This window comes from Malus domestica, chromosome 15, assembly GCF_042453785.1.
Source record: "Malus domestica chromosome 15, GDT2T_hap1".
NCBI lineage: Eukaryota > Viridiplantae > Streptophyta > Magnoliopsida > Rosales > Rosaceae > Malus > Malus domestica.
Genome location: NC_091675.1, coordinates 32,283,983 through 32,297,307, shown reverse-complemented (window position 1 = coordinate 32,297,307; position 13,325 = coordinate 32,283,983). Strand labels below are relative to the sequence as shown.

Genomic DNA, 13,325 nt, shown 5'->3' with positions numbered 1-13,325 from the left:
TGCTTAATGTCCTCTCCAGCATGTATTCAAGTCATTTCCATCAGTTTTCCCATTATAAAAGTTCCATTTGCATATGGATCTGGTTAGTTTAATGGACATGCTATCATTAAAATCAATCAAGAACCAAGTAAATGACTTAAAGGGATCTGAACTCTCTTCATTTGAACATACAAGACTATAAATTGAAAGTCCTTGTTCGCAAGGCAAGAAAAAGAACTTAATGTGGACTTAACTCATCCACGACAATCCTTTGATAACAAGAAGTTCGAGTAACTTGGGGCACAAGTAATCGACTAAACACAATCTTGTTCTACATCTGCTATACTGAGATAGCAGTGGCACGCTTAACACTTGGTTAGTTTTGATTGCGAGCCTCAAGGCCTACACCTAAGGCCCCACAAATGCACCTTTCAAAACTAACTATATCCTCTTCTTGCAGCACATCAGCAAGCAAGATCATGAGTACAAGTGCCAATCCCTTGGGGAGCTGTTCTGAGAGTCGATGAGCCCTCTCCAGAGAAATCTTCACCTGAACAGAGCCTTTCCAGTTTTCACATATCTCCCTTTACCAAAACAAAAAGAAAAAGTTTTACATTTCACCCATACTATTTATAGCGTGGCATGTAAATTATAGATATGGACCTCCTCCATACCAAAAGGATTTGTATGACATAAATACATAACTACAATGACTTTTTGTGCCAATGATGTAATGATTTAAGAGAGAAATTAACACATGTCTCTATACTATTACAGAGAATGTCACTATACCAGTGTACCTGTATCATACAATTATACTATGAGATACTCCGAAGCAACATAAAATTTTTGTGCATTAAAAAAATTAGTAAATAGGACCTCCTTTTCCCATAATAATTAGGTATTCATATCATTTTAAATTTGAAAAAAAAAAGCCAAAACATTTGGTAAGCTGTGCAAGAAATGATAAAGTAATGTTAGTCAAAGATAATGCTAGGGAGACCAAATTTTTTAAATCAAATTGCAAATTAAATGATGTGTAACCAACAAGAAACAAGTATGTTAATCGACACTTAATTAGTAATCCAATTACCTACAACCATATCATTTGATTTGCAAATTTAGTTTAAAAATTTATCTCCCTAGCATTCCCCATTAGTTAAAGGTGGTGTTTCTTATTTCCTTCGCCGCTCCTTAAAAAAAGCTGGTACTCATGAGTCATATTTAATTGCAGGATCTAGGAGCTAGCTTTGTTTTATTTTGTTTTTAGGCTTATTTTTAGCTACGCCTCCCATAATTCTATTTTGATCTCACTTTGCCTCATGTACTCAAAACTTACAATTTTACTCCCTAAAACTCAAAATTTGTTTCACTTAGACATGTGAACTCTCTTCTCCCTGAAACTTATAGGTCGCCTTTTAAAACACATGTAGGACCCAACATCCAATAAAACTATGCCACATGTGCAATAAATTTGATTATAAATCTTCATTATGTGTTAACATTAAACAATTAAGGAGTATTAAGTTCAAAAGAAATTGAAGAGATGAAACAAATAAAAAAGAAATTGATTAGAATAGTGCACCCAAAATCAAACTGATGAATCCATATTATACTATATATTTTACTACCCTATTCTTAGTATTAATCACTGTTCTAAAAATCTCCGCCTAGCGCTGCCTAGACCCCCGCCTAGGCGCTAGGCGGTTGGTCACCGCCCTGATTAATGCCTAGGCGTTTGAAAATTAAGAAATGGTACCTAGACCTGCTAAGGCACCCGTCTAGACCGTATAGGCACCCGCCTAAACCGCCCAGACCCACCTAGGTTGCGACTCATTTAGACAGAAAATAGATAACTTTTATTTTGCATTTTATTTTTTTTCAATACATTGTAAAAGACTTGTTGAATACTTAAATGAATACACATTATATCCATGTTCCCCATGTTTTCATTATGTTCTAATACTTCCTAATATATATGTCATTCTATTTTGTAGTTTATAATGAAATTATATATATATATATGTATATATATATATTAAGTGTACACTTACACTTTTTTACACGAAATATAATAGGTTTACTTAAATCTGCCTAGTCCACCTAGGCGTTAGGCCCCAGCTTGCCACCTGACTAGCGCCTAGCATCTTTTAGAACCATGGTATTAATTTAGTGGTTATTTTGTGAGAATTTTAATACTATGAATTGTATTTTCAATATAGGATTTTTGATTTCCGCTGGGCTAAAATATGGTCAAACGGACGAATTTTATAGTGATTCTAATTGGTAGATGTTCATGGGTCTCTCAGCTTGTTTGTATCAAAGTTTCTAATTTTTCTACCATGCAGTTTATTTATGGCAATGAAATAAAGGAGTAGCGCGCAGTATTGTCAAAGTGATGTTTTGGGCTTATTTGGGCTTTTTGGACTCCAAGATGATGTCTTCTGGGTTTAAGGCCTTCTGTAATTATGTTCGGCACAGCTCAAGCTTTAATTCCAATCGTTTTGAGCCTGTTTTGGAGCCCTAAAGATCCAAAAACGTGGGATTCTTTACGAATGGGCAGATTTCCCAAAGTTTGAATATGAATGTATTTCCTAGTTAATTATCTTATTCTATTATGTTTCCTAGTTTTTAGAACACCTTTTCTAGTAAGGATTTTATTTTGTAGTAGTATAAATAAGGCTATTTAGCCATTAGGGTTTTTGGAATGCATTACTTTAGAAAGGCACTACTTTGGAGAATTCTGCTTAGAGGGCTTTTGACGATTCAAGTTTATTTTCAAGGTGTTTTCTATCCATGTTCTCAATAATATTTTATTTTATGATTGTTAGTAACTAATTTCTATTTGCTAGGGCAAGGCCACGAGGCTTAGCAAGAATATGTAGTCTCTTTTCAATTTGTTTATGATATTATGCATGTAGGTTTTGAATTATTAATCACCCTGTTTGAAACTATCTAATTGTCTTGATGATTGGCCACCATTAGGATATTTAGAAAAGTAATTCGATGTAATTTTGGCGGAGGGTTGTCCTTGAAATTGACTAAGGTTTTTTGTAGTTAATATGTGTAAACTCTTAGGATGAATGACATGATTGCATGGTTTATCAAAAGGTTTTCACAAAATTTAATGAGTCTTGCATATTCACATTCGATCTGGACATCACAGACGGGTTGCATGTTTGATATACGTTCTATGTTGAAGGTTGCATGTTTGATATACGTTTTATGTTGAAGGTTCCAAGTTGGATATACTTTAGGAAAACCTAACCTTTAAAATATGCATGTGTAAGTCATAAGTAATTAGAAGAATTACGTATGATTGTTAAGGTGATAGCGGAACCCTAGTACTTAAATAGATTTTCAAAATTATTTTATTTTGTTTTCTTTACTTTCCCAATTTATTTAATTGTTTTTAATTAAATTCATTTTTAATATTTTAGATCATAAAATCAATATTTTCCGAACTTTATCTTCAAATAATTAAGTAAGATTTGGTTTTATATAAATTATTCATTCAATTCGTGTGAAAACGACCTTACTAGAGCTAACTATACTACAATTATCTTAGACTCTTGCAAGTATTTTTATCCCTACTTTTGCAGGTGGTAAAAATCCTATCGTAAACCCACTAAGAAATTAACAGATCTAAGGCAATGTAAACGAATTTTGAGTTTTATAGAAACGGCTTTCAAGTTTAAGGGGGCAAAATAGGATCAAAATCAAGTTTCAGGGGACAAAATGGAGCGAACTATGAGCTTCAAGAAGTAAAATGACGAATTTTGAGTTACAATAAGCAAAATGAGGTTAAAATCGAGTTCTAGAATACGTAACTAAAAATAAGCTTTTATTACATTACAAATCTAAAGGTTACTCTTAAATTCGAACAGTTATAGGACTAAAAGTCAAATGTACCAAAACCAATAGAAATAAATAAATAAAACCAATCGAAAAATAATAAAATAAATGATGAACACAATATTTACGGTTAGGGTTGACTAAATTATAAGGATCCAGCTAATTCATCTCTTATTTGAAAACCTCATATATGACATGTGTATCACTGGCTTTTCTTTTCTGTAGCTACTTGTACATTTGATTCATCGCTAACATCTTTGGTCGCATTTCCTGCATTATCCATAGCTGACTCAAAAAAGTCTTCCACCTGATCTTCTAGTGCTTCCGCCTGCGCGTTGTTCAGGAAAAAAAACTAGTTAATTATTAGCCACTACTAAGTATAAATTAGTGTGCTGTATAGAAATTGACGTCAATTAATTAATTTTTATTATGCAAATTAAACTAATTACCTTCTCAATTAGCTGGTCTGCAAGGTGTGCATCTTTGGCTACTTCTCTGGCTATACTTTCAACCACTTCAGAAGCAACCCTAAACTTTCCATCAGCTGGAAGATGATCACCTATTTCATCTGCCACTTCCTCCACTTTTTCTGCCACCTTTTCTACCACCTCCACGACTGCTTCAACATTGTTTACAACCATGTCCACCTCCTCTGCACAGTCAAATTCAATCCATCTTTTTTTATCAGAAAATATGGTATAATCAAGGGATTCTTAAAAGTACTTAGTCTCTTACAAGGAATATTTTATTCGATTTTATCTATATTAAAAGAAATTAACGAAAACTAAAGTGTCGTCCATAAAATTTGAAATCTGGATCTGCACTTACAATACTTACTCTTCAATTGTAGCAAAGGCCCCCATTTGTGCCTCCAAAAAGGTATAATTACTGAGAATACCATCCCTATCATCCAGCCTCTCCTATTCAAATTATCAAATGACATGTTTATCATATAAATATATTAGTTGCAAAAAAAGAAACAGATCATAAAAGGAATCAATGAGAAATAAAAGGTCTGGTTGCTAATTACCAGGAGTTTGAATACTCTACAGAAGGACTTTGATCTCCAGGTGATATAGAGCTACTGCGTACAATCTTATTCCGACATGGTTGGCTGCTAATTAGAGACAATAATGCAGGGTTGCTTCTGAAACCTTGTTGGCATTTCCATGTTGATGATGATGAAAATGGTTGAACTACTACTCCAGGATGCTTCACAAAAACGCAACCGCTTGCCGACCGACTTAGATCAATTGATGTTGTGATTATTGACATTCGTTCTTCTCCTGATCACTCGTCCTTCGATTAACCGTCCAAAAATGATTTATATCACTCAGATTTGTTGTATGATGGAACTTTTTGTTAATGAGAGGCTTATATAGTTAATATTTGTTCGATGTGAAAAAGTAGTCGAGGAAAGTGCAAAGAAATAATCCAAGACCAGTACGAAACAGATGACTTTGTCGACGTACAAAGCCCCATGGTCAACTACGAGTTTCTCTCGTCTTTTTATTTTAAACCAACGTGTTAAATCTTGTATTCATTTATTTAACAAAACATAATTGGTCAGCTTTTGTACAGAATTCCTCTTATGTCCCTGTTTAACTAGTTAATATATTCTAGAAGTCATAGGTTTGAGGGACCTTATAAGGACTTCATAGGAAAATAAACTCATTACAAATAATGCTTTGCCTTGATCCGCAATATCCGATTCCAATTCCAGCTAGACGCTGAGATGGATTGATAGGTTTTGGAAGGCTGTCAAGCAATTTGATATTGCGCAAAGACAAAATATTTGGTTAAATAACGTCACTACCTTGTAAAATGGAAAACACGTTTATAGCGCTCATATGTAAAATTATAATTGTTAGCATTTCTAAGAAAAGCTCTGAATTTTTGTTAAACTATAATTATTTTAAAAAACTCATTTTAAATTTTCATCTCCAACAACACTTTTTATTTTAATAAATTTTGAACGTTTCATTATTATTCAAACCTAACCCACTCATTTTTTAAAACAATCTTCTCTCTTCACATTTTTCTTGCTTAAGGGTTCACCGTTAAGTTTTTTTTTTTTTTAATATCTAGCTGATGAATGGTTGCTTGTAGAGTTAAAAGTGACCGTCACTTTTACTATAATAGAGACTTTTTATAGAGTTTGTCGAATATGTATTTTTTTTTAAATACAATTTTAGTTGTTTTATAACACCTTTTAGAATTGTTTGGACCCAAATTTACATCATCGGCCCGTGTAATCGAGACCGTAGAGTAAACATAGTTCTCAGCCGTCGGATGGAAAAGTGAAAATATTTTTGTTAAAAGATAATATTATGGTTTTTATCATGATTATCTTTTAATTTGAATTATCTTGACATATTCTTAAACGGGATGGATATGATGCAAATTATATCCTCAAGTAAGAGTGTTTGGGCTCAAATTAACATGTTGGGCCGAGTATAGAACCACTCTCGGCCCGGGAGGCCTGGCGACAGGGGAGCCTTGGATCATTTAGTACGTGGGCTCCTAAACCTAGGTCGGCTAGGTCATATTACATTTACTAGTCGAGTCCTAACGCGATAAGTAGTCTCGGCAAGGGTAATAACCCGGAAGTGAATCCGGCTCAATAGAGGACTAGGCTCACAATCCTAGTAAACATAGGACTGGTCGAGTGGGTGTTTGATCCGGAGAAGAAGACCTAGTTCGAGTAGGGTTTTGACTCGACTTCAAAGGTATCTAGTGCTATAAATAGAGGAGGCTGTGCATCATTCAAGGGGACCTCCAACACACACAAAACTGCCCTGCGCAAACTTTCTCAACACCTTGAGATTTTTTATTTTCTTTTTTCGCCGACACATCTTCCGTTGGCATCAACAGCACTGTGAAGGCAACCGGTGATATCTTAAGTCGGCATAGATAGCTCTGTCACCGTAGAATCAGCCGATCTCGCAGCATCTTCCGTTGGCATCAACAGCACTACGGCGAGGACGACTGGTTACCTATCCAAGTCTCGGTCGAGAAGGATTTCCGAATCCTCATTGGTCGAGGTCATCTCATCAGCCTTCTCGGCGAAGTGGGGTGTTACCAGGTTACTGTATTCGGCACATTGACAGCCGAATTTGAGATTGAACTTCGCAAATTAGCAGCCTTGTCTTCAGGCTCTAGAACCCAAGAGGCCGAGAATTGTTCCTTCCTCGGCCGCAATCGCAAGACACAGAAGTCAGCAGCGCGCTCAACGCAACATCATCAAATTTACTCCTCGGCCGAGCTCGGCCGACGAGTTGGCACGCCCCGCAATCACCGAAGGACGTAGTTAGCTTAGAAAATACTCGGCCTGCGCGCCACGTAGGCTTTGTAATTTCTAGGGTCAACATTTTGGCACGCCCAGTGGGACCCAGTGCTAATACTACGAAGTTCATATGATATATCAGGATTCCAATCTGGCTCAACGTAGCCGATTGTACGAGCTCCTAGAGGAATTGAGAAAACACAATGAGGAATGTAAAAGATCTTTGGAAGTGGAAAAAGTTCTTCGTGGCCATGGAGAGATGCAAAAGTCATTCGCTTGCATGTTGAGAATAAAAGCTCCTGTTACCCTGCAAAGGCAATGGGTAAATGAAGACAGGGCTCGATTTAATGCCTGGCTAGATGAAGAAAATTTTCCTTACGTTTCTGATTACAGATCAATTCCATTTGAAAAATGGTTAGGCTCAAAGGCCGGGGGGCAATTTTTCGCTCCGGCCGTAATCAGACATCGGCCTAAGAAAATTGTTAATTTGGCCGAAGAACAAAGGCCACCTATTTTTTCGGTCGAGGCTGAAGATATGGTCGGCCACGAAGAAAAACCTAGGCCACCTATTTTTTCGGTCGAGACTGGAAGTGTGGTAGGCCTAGAAGAAAAAGTTAAAGTTTCTGAGCCACAAATCGACTCAGAAAATGATTCGTCAGAGGAGTGCTCCAATGACGAACGAGGCCGAGATATTGGCCTAGCCCAAGAATCTACGCCAATTGATATGATTATTGGCGATAAAGTCGATATGGAGAAATCCTATTCGGCTAAGTTGTTTGAATTAAACGCCGAAATTATGCCTGGGGGGCATAATACTTGTTCCACACATTCGGCGGCCGAAAATGCAAAATATTTCACCAAGTCAGAAATATTGGGAGATGATCTTTTATTCGGTTTTGGAAAATGTCAAAGTGAAAATTTTGATGTAAAAAGATCTTGGCTTGGAATAAAGCATCGTTGGCCTCCTCCTGACTACGTTTCGGCCACTTTTCTTTTCGTTTGCTAAAAATATAATTATATATAATAAATTATTTTCTTAACCATTCGGCCCTTGACCGATACTTAAGAAAATAAGAGGGGCAACAAGTGGTGTGCTCGGCAAAATTTTGGTCATTTTGTTTTTAGCCGAGCTCGACAAACAAGCCGACCCGAGAAGAGTTATTTTCGCTGCTATCAATAGTACCATGCCTATGGTTAAAGTGTGGGGACAAGTTTCAAAACCATTTAATCAGGAAGATGCTAGGGTCAAAGTTTGGCCGAATAAGTCATGGTTGCTGTTTTGAGGTTATATATATATATATATATATATATATATATGTATATAGTCATGATTGCTGACAATGGGTTTGATATGCATATATATGTAGGCAGGCCGAACTGCCAAGAAAAGACTCTTCTCGACCTCGGCCAAATTTATCCTCGACCCCAATTCCAATTCTTCTCGACCCTGGTTCATAACTGTTTATCTTCGGCCATGAGTTGTTCTTTGGTCGAAAGGAGCCGTGAGTAAACAGCAGCAAGGGATGACGGTCAAAAGTACATCTGATTAGGCTGGAGATACTTAATTTCCTTAATCATTCGGCTTACGAGCCGAAGTTCAAGGAAACTGGGGGGCAATGTTTGGACCCAAATTTACATCATCGGCCCGTGTAATCGAGACCGTAGAGTAAACATAGTTCTCAGCCGTCGGATGGAAAAGTGAAAATATTTTTGTTAAAAGATAATATTATGGTTTTTATCATGATTATCTTTTAATTTGAATTATCTTGACATATTCTTAAACGGGATGGATATGATGCAAATTATATCCTCAAGTAAGAGTGTTTGGGCTCAAATTAACATGTTGGGCCGAGTATAGAACCACTCTCGGCCCGGGAGGCCTGGCGACAGGGGAGCCTTGGATCATTTAGTACGTGGGCTCCTAAACCTAGGTCGGCTAGGTCATATTACATTTACTAGTCGAGTCCTAACGCGATAAGTAGTCTCGGCAAGGGTAATAACCCGGAAGTGAATCCGGCTCAATAGAGGACTAGGCTCACAATCCTAGTAAACATAGGACTGGTCGAGTGGGTGTTTGATCCGGAGAAGAAGACCTAGTTCGAGTAGGGTTTTGACTCGACTTCAAAGGTATCTAGTGCTATAAATAGAGGAGGCTGTGCATCATTCAAGGGGACCTCCAACACACACAAAACTGCCCTGCGCAAACTTTCTCAACACCTTGAGATTTTTTATTTTCTTTTTTCGCCGACACATCTTCCGTTGGCATCAACAGCACTGTGAAGGCAACCGGTGATATCTTAAGTCGGCATAGATAGCTCTGTCACCGTAGAATCAGCCGATCTCGCAGCATCTTCCGTTGGCATCAACAGCACTACGGCGAGGACGACTGGTTACCTATCCAAGTCTCGGTCGAGAAGAATTTCCGAATCCTCATTGGTCGAGGTCATCTCATCAGCCTTCTCGGCGAAGTGGGGTGTTACCAGGTTACTGTATTCGGCACATTGACAGCCGAATTTGAGATTGAACTTCGCAAATTAGCAGCCTTGTCTTCAGGCTCTAGAACCCAAGAGGCCGAGAATTGTTCCTTCCTCGGCCGCAATCGCAAGACACAGAAGTCAGCAGCGCGCTCAACGCAACATCATCAAATTTACTCCTCGGCCGAGCTCGGCCGACGAGTTGGCACGCCCCGCAATCACCGAAGGACGTAGTTAGCTTAGAAAATACTCGGCCTGCGCGCCACGTAGGCTTTGTAATTTCTAGGGTCAACAAGAATATAAAATAAGAACGCGCAATTATTGGAATATAATAAGACCACTAGCATTAGGTCTTTATAATTAATAGTAAAATTACAAATACGAGAAAACAAGTATAATGCTAAAAACATTTCATGCTCAATTGGTGCACAAATTATTTAGTGAGAGAAAACGACCATTCTTCAAACCCACTATTGAAACATCCAGTTGTTCAGAATGTAGTCGGTCATTAATTTCTAATCGCTATGTCCGCTAAATATGATCAATATGTTGTTTATATTTAACTCTGATCTGTTGTTATTTAAATTTAAATTCTAATCATTTAAGAAACGCTCTTTAATTAACTCAAAATTCAAATACGTAAAATGTTGGTGTTCATTTGCGAGAAGAAAAAACGGTTTGAACCTAGATTCGTTCGTCCTCATGAACTCATCCTTGAAGTGTTTGATGAGTCAATATTATTCTATATTTTTACTCTATGTTTATTATTACTTTATTATTTATTTTGTGAAAATTTTGATACTTTAAATTTTATTTTCTAGGTAGAACTTTGAAATCTACTTTGGGCATAAAACGATCAAATAGACGAATTTTGGAGTAATTTTGGAGTAATTCCAATTGGAGCGGAGTAATTTTGGAGTAATTCCAATTAGAGCGGATTTGTGAGTCTTTCAAGATGATTATGTCAAAATTTCAAATTTTTATTCTAAGCCATTTGACTTTTTTGAGTATTTTGAAGATCAAGATGATATATTTTGAGGAATCTTCCTACCTTCTGAGAATTTGAAAATAAAACATTTTGAGTTAGAGAAGGGTTACTTGTTAATCAACTTTTACTACCTACTACATACAATCCACCACATGTCACCTACATTTTCTCACTCTCTCTCTCTCCTTTTTATCTTTTTTGATGTGTACTTTACCCTATGCAATTCACCTAATGAGAAGAATTAGGATCCTTTCTGGATCTTCTTTGTGATGATTTTAAGAATCTTTTAATCGTGTTCATTCATCGTACATCGTGAAATCAGTTTTTTTTTTTCCAGATATTATTTGTGTTCAATTTTAAATAAAAAAATTTAAAATAATTTATGACCGCACCATATACGATGAACGGACATGATTAGAGGATCCTTATTAATGAGAATTCAAGGTTCGTGCTTTGTTAGTGGCAATACTATCACTGAAATTCTATCAAATTATCCCTTGTTTTTGTTCGTCTCAAAATCAGTTTCGACCGCATCGCCCTTGGTGCTTCCCATTTTGTTGCAGGCGTATCAACTCACAACCTAAGGCCAAAGTTAGTAAAGAGAAGTTGGTGATTTTGGTTGCTCTTGATTTGACTTCTTTTAGTGCGATTTATGATCACGGAAGGAACGCGTCTCGGTTAAAGGTTCTTCGTGCCTTGGGTGCAAGGACTTTAGAATATGCGTTATTCGTGACAGTGAAGTGAAAAGATTTTAATGGTTGATGTGGTGAGGTGGGATGTAGGGAAGGCGAATTGCATCAACCCTCCCGAACTAGTAAAAGGAATCTAATTGATAAATAATTACGTTAGATTACTCCTATTGCAAGAAAATAGAATGCAAGAAAATAAAATTTCAACGAAATAAATTGTGAGAAATTAAATGTGTACGATCCAATCGATTAGGAAAGAGAGAGAGGCGGGGGTGAGCAGGGGAGTTGGTGAATGAGCATGTGTTAGAGTAGAATCCTCATCTCCGGCCGGAAAGGATGGATTCTAGTCTAGTTGCTGAGGCTGGAAACGTCGGCCGCCCCCGCAACTACTTTTGGTGAAGTTCCGATTGCTTCCACTACCACACCTCAAGCCCTTGCCGGTGCCTCTTTCACCTGGCATAACCTTCTTGATCATCATAGTTTCAAATCATGTCTCGTCTTCATCATAGTCTAGGTCCTTCAGTTAAGCTAGAAAATTCTTTTTGTACGGGCTGCCCACTTAGTAAGTTTCATCATCAGCTTCCTTTTTATGTAAATGATAATAATAGTGCTTCCTCTTCAATTTATATTGTAGATTCTGATGTATAGATGTCTATCGCATTTTTTGTTAGGTGTTAATTATGTTATCTTTGTTGATGATTTCTCATATTTTATTTGGACTTATCCTATGAAGTGGAAATCCGAAGTGCTAATAACTCACTACCAAAATTTTGTGGTCATTACTCGTAAATGATTTCAAGCTACTATTCAACACTACAAAGTGACAATAAAATTGAAATATGTCAACAATGCATTCTCTACATCCGGTAATGAATTGGGAATCCTAATAACACTTCTCTTATCAATGTGGATAATGAAGAAATTTGATGTTTCACTATAAAATTAATTGACAAAATACAAGGCCCAGCTTCTTATAAACCCTTGCAATAATTGGTTTTAGCTGACTAGTAACATAAATGAAATGCATGCCTTACGAGTTATTAACTGATTTTATGTTAAGCAGATTTATGAAATATGTTATTTGTCGTCTCGTTTTTGGTGAGGAATTAATTGTTGACCTATATTGAGCTATATTTTAAAATATCGTATTTTCTATAAAAACCATGAACTGGTAGACTTTCTGATAGATGACGATAGGATGCTAGAACATGTTTTAGAAACCCCTCTTTATAGTATAGATGATAGATGACTTTATACTATGAAGTGGTTATTTATGAGAGGCGTAACTATTTGTGCGTACCTAGTGGATACTATGCCGCCTGGGGCGAGGATCTGGTATTGGCAGTTAGATCGGGAGAAATAATCCCTAGCTACGGACTGAGGGACACGAAGCAGACAATGATGTAAGAAGTCTTTTCCCTTTCTATAATAATAACCATATTTTAGGATGTGAATATTCCTTACTTTTGTTGCACTCTTATACTTATGCTCTCACACTAATGTTTTGTAGTAAAGGTTCCGACCCGCTTAAATGCTCACTTTTGTTTCAATTAACTCAATTTTTTATTTATTAGCATTTTTCCACATCGCCTACACTTTATGGCTTTATCATCTTTCAGGTGTCGACCAATACATCTCAACTTGGGAATACACGTAAACATTCCGAGTCGAGGTGTGTCAGGTGACATGGAACATATGTGGCATGTGGGCTTCACACATGGGCCAACTTGCTCCATATCATGAAAAAAGATTCGGTTTATCATAAATCAATTGGCACTATAAAGAAAAGCCCAAGCTCTTGCCAAGTTTCTTCTTTTATTGTTGTAGGACTCTTTTAACTTCATATTCTCATAGATAAAACCTCAACTATATGAGTAAATGTCCTTAATCATATGAGCTACAAGCCTCTCGCAAAATCTGATAATCTGTTCATTAGTAAACATAAGGGTAGAGAAAATGTTAATTTGAGCATAATAGAGGTTGGTCATATCTGGCCAACTTTATTCCCCTGATAGGAGAATCCCCGCCCTAAACCTTAATGCTTGTATAAAAAA

General features: G+C 36.8%; 1 protein-coding gene across 1 annotated transcript; it reads right to left on the bottom strand.

Annotated features, from left to right (window-relative positions):
* Positions 1-3,806: 3,806 nt before the first annotated feature.
* Positions 3,807-5,264, bottom strand: LOC103401614 (uncharacterized). Its single transcript, XM_008340327.4, has 4 exons — positions 4,865-5,264; positions 4,672-4,754; positions 4,284-4,486; positions 3,807-4,162 (listed from the first exon to the last, which is right to left on the bottom strand). Exons 1-4 carry the CDS (start codon positions 5,107-5,109, stop codon positions 4,037-4,039), a joined length of 657 nt encoding a protein of 218 aa, XP_008338549.3. The 5' UTR covers positions 5,110-5,264; the 3' UTR covers positions 3,807-4,036.
* Positions 5,265-13,325: the final 8,061 nt, after the last annotated feature.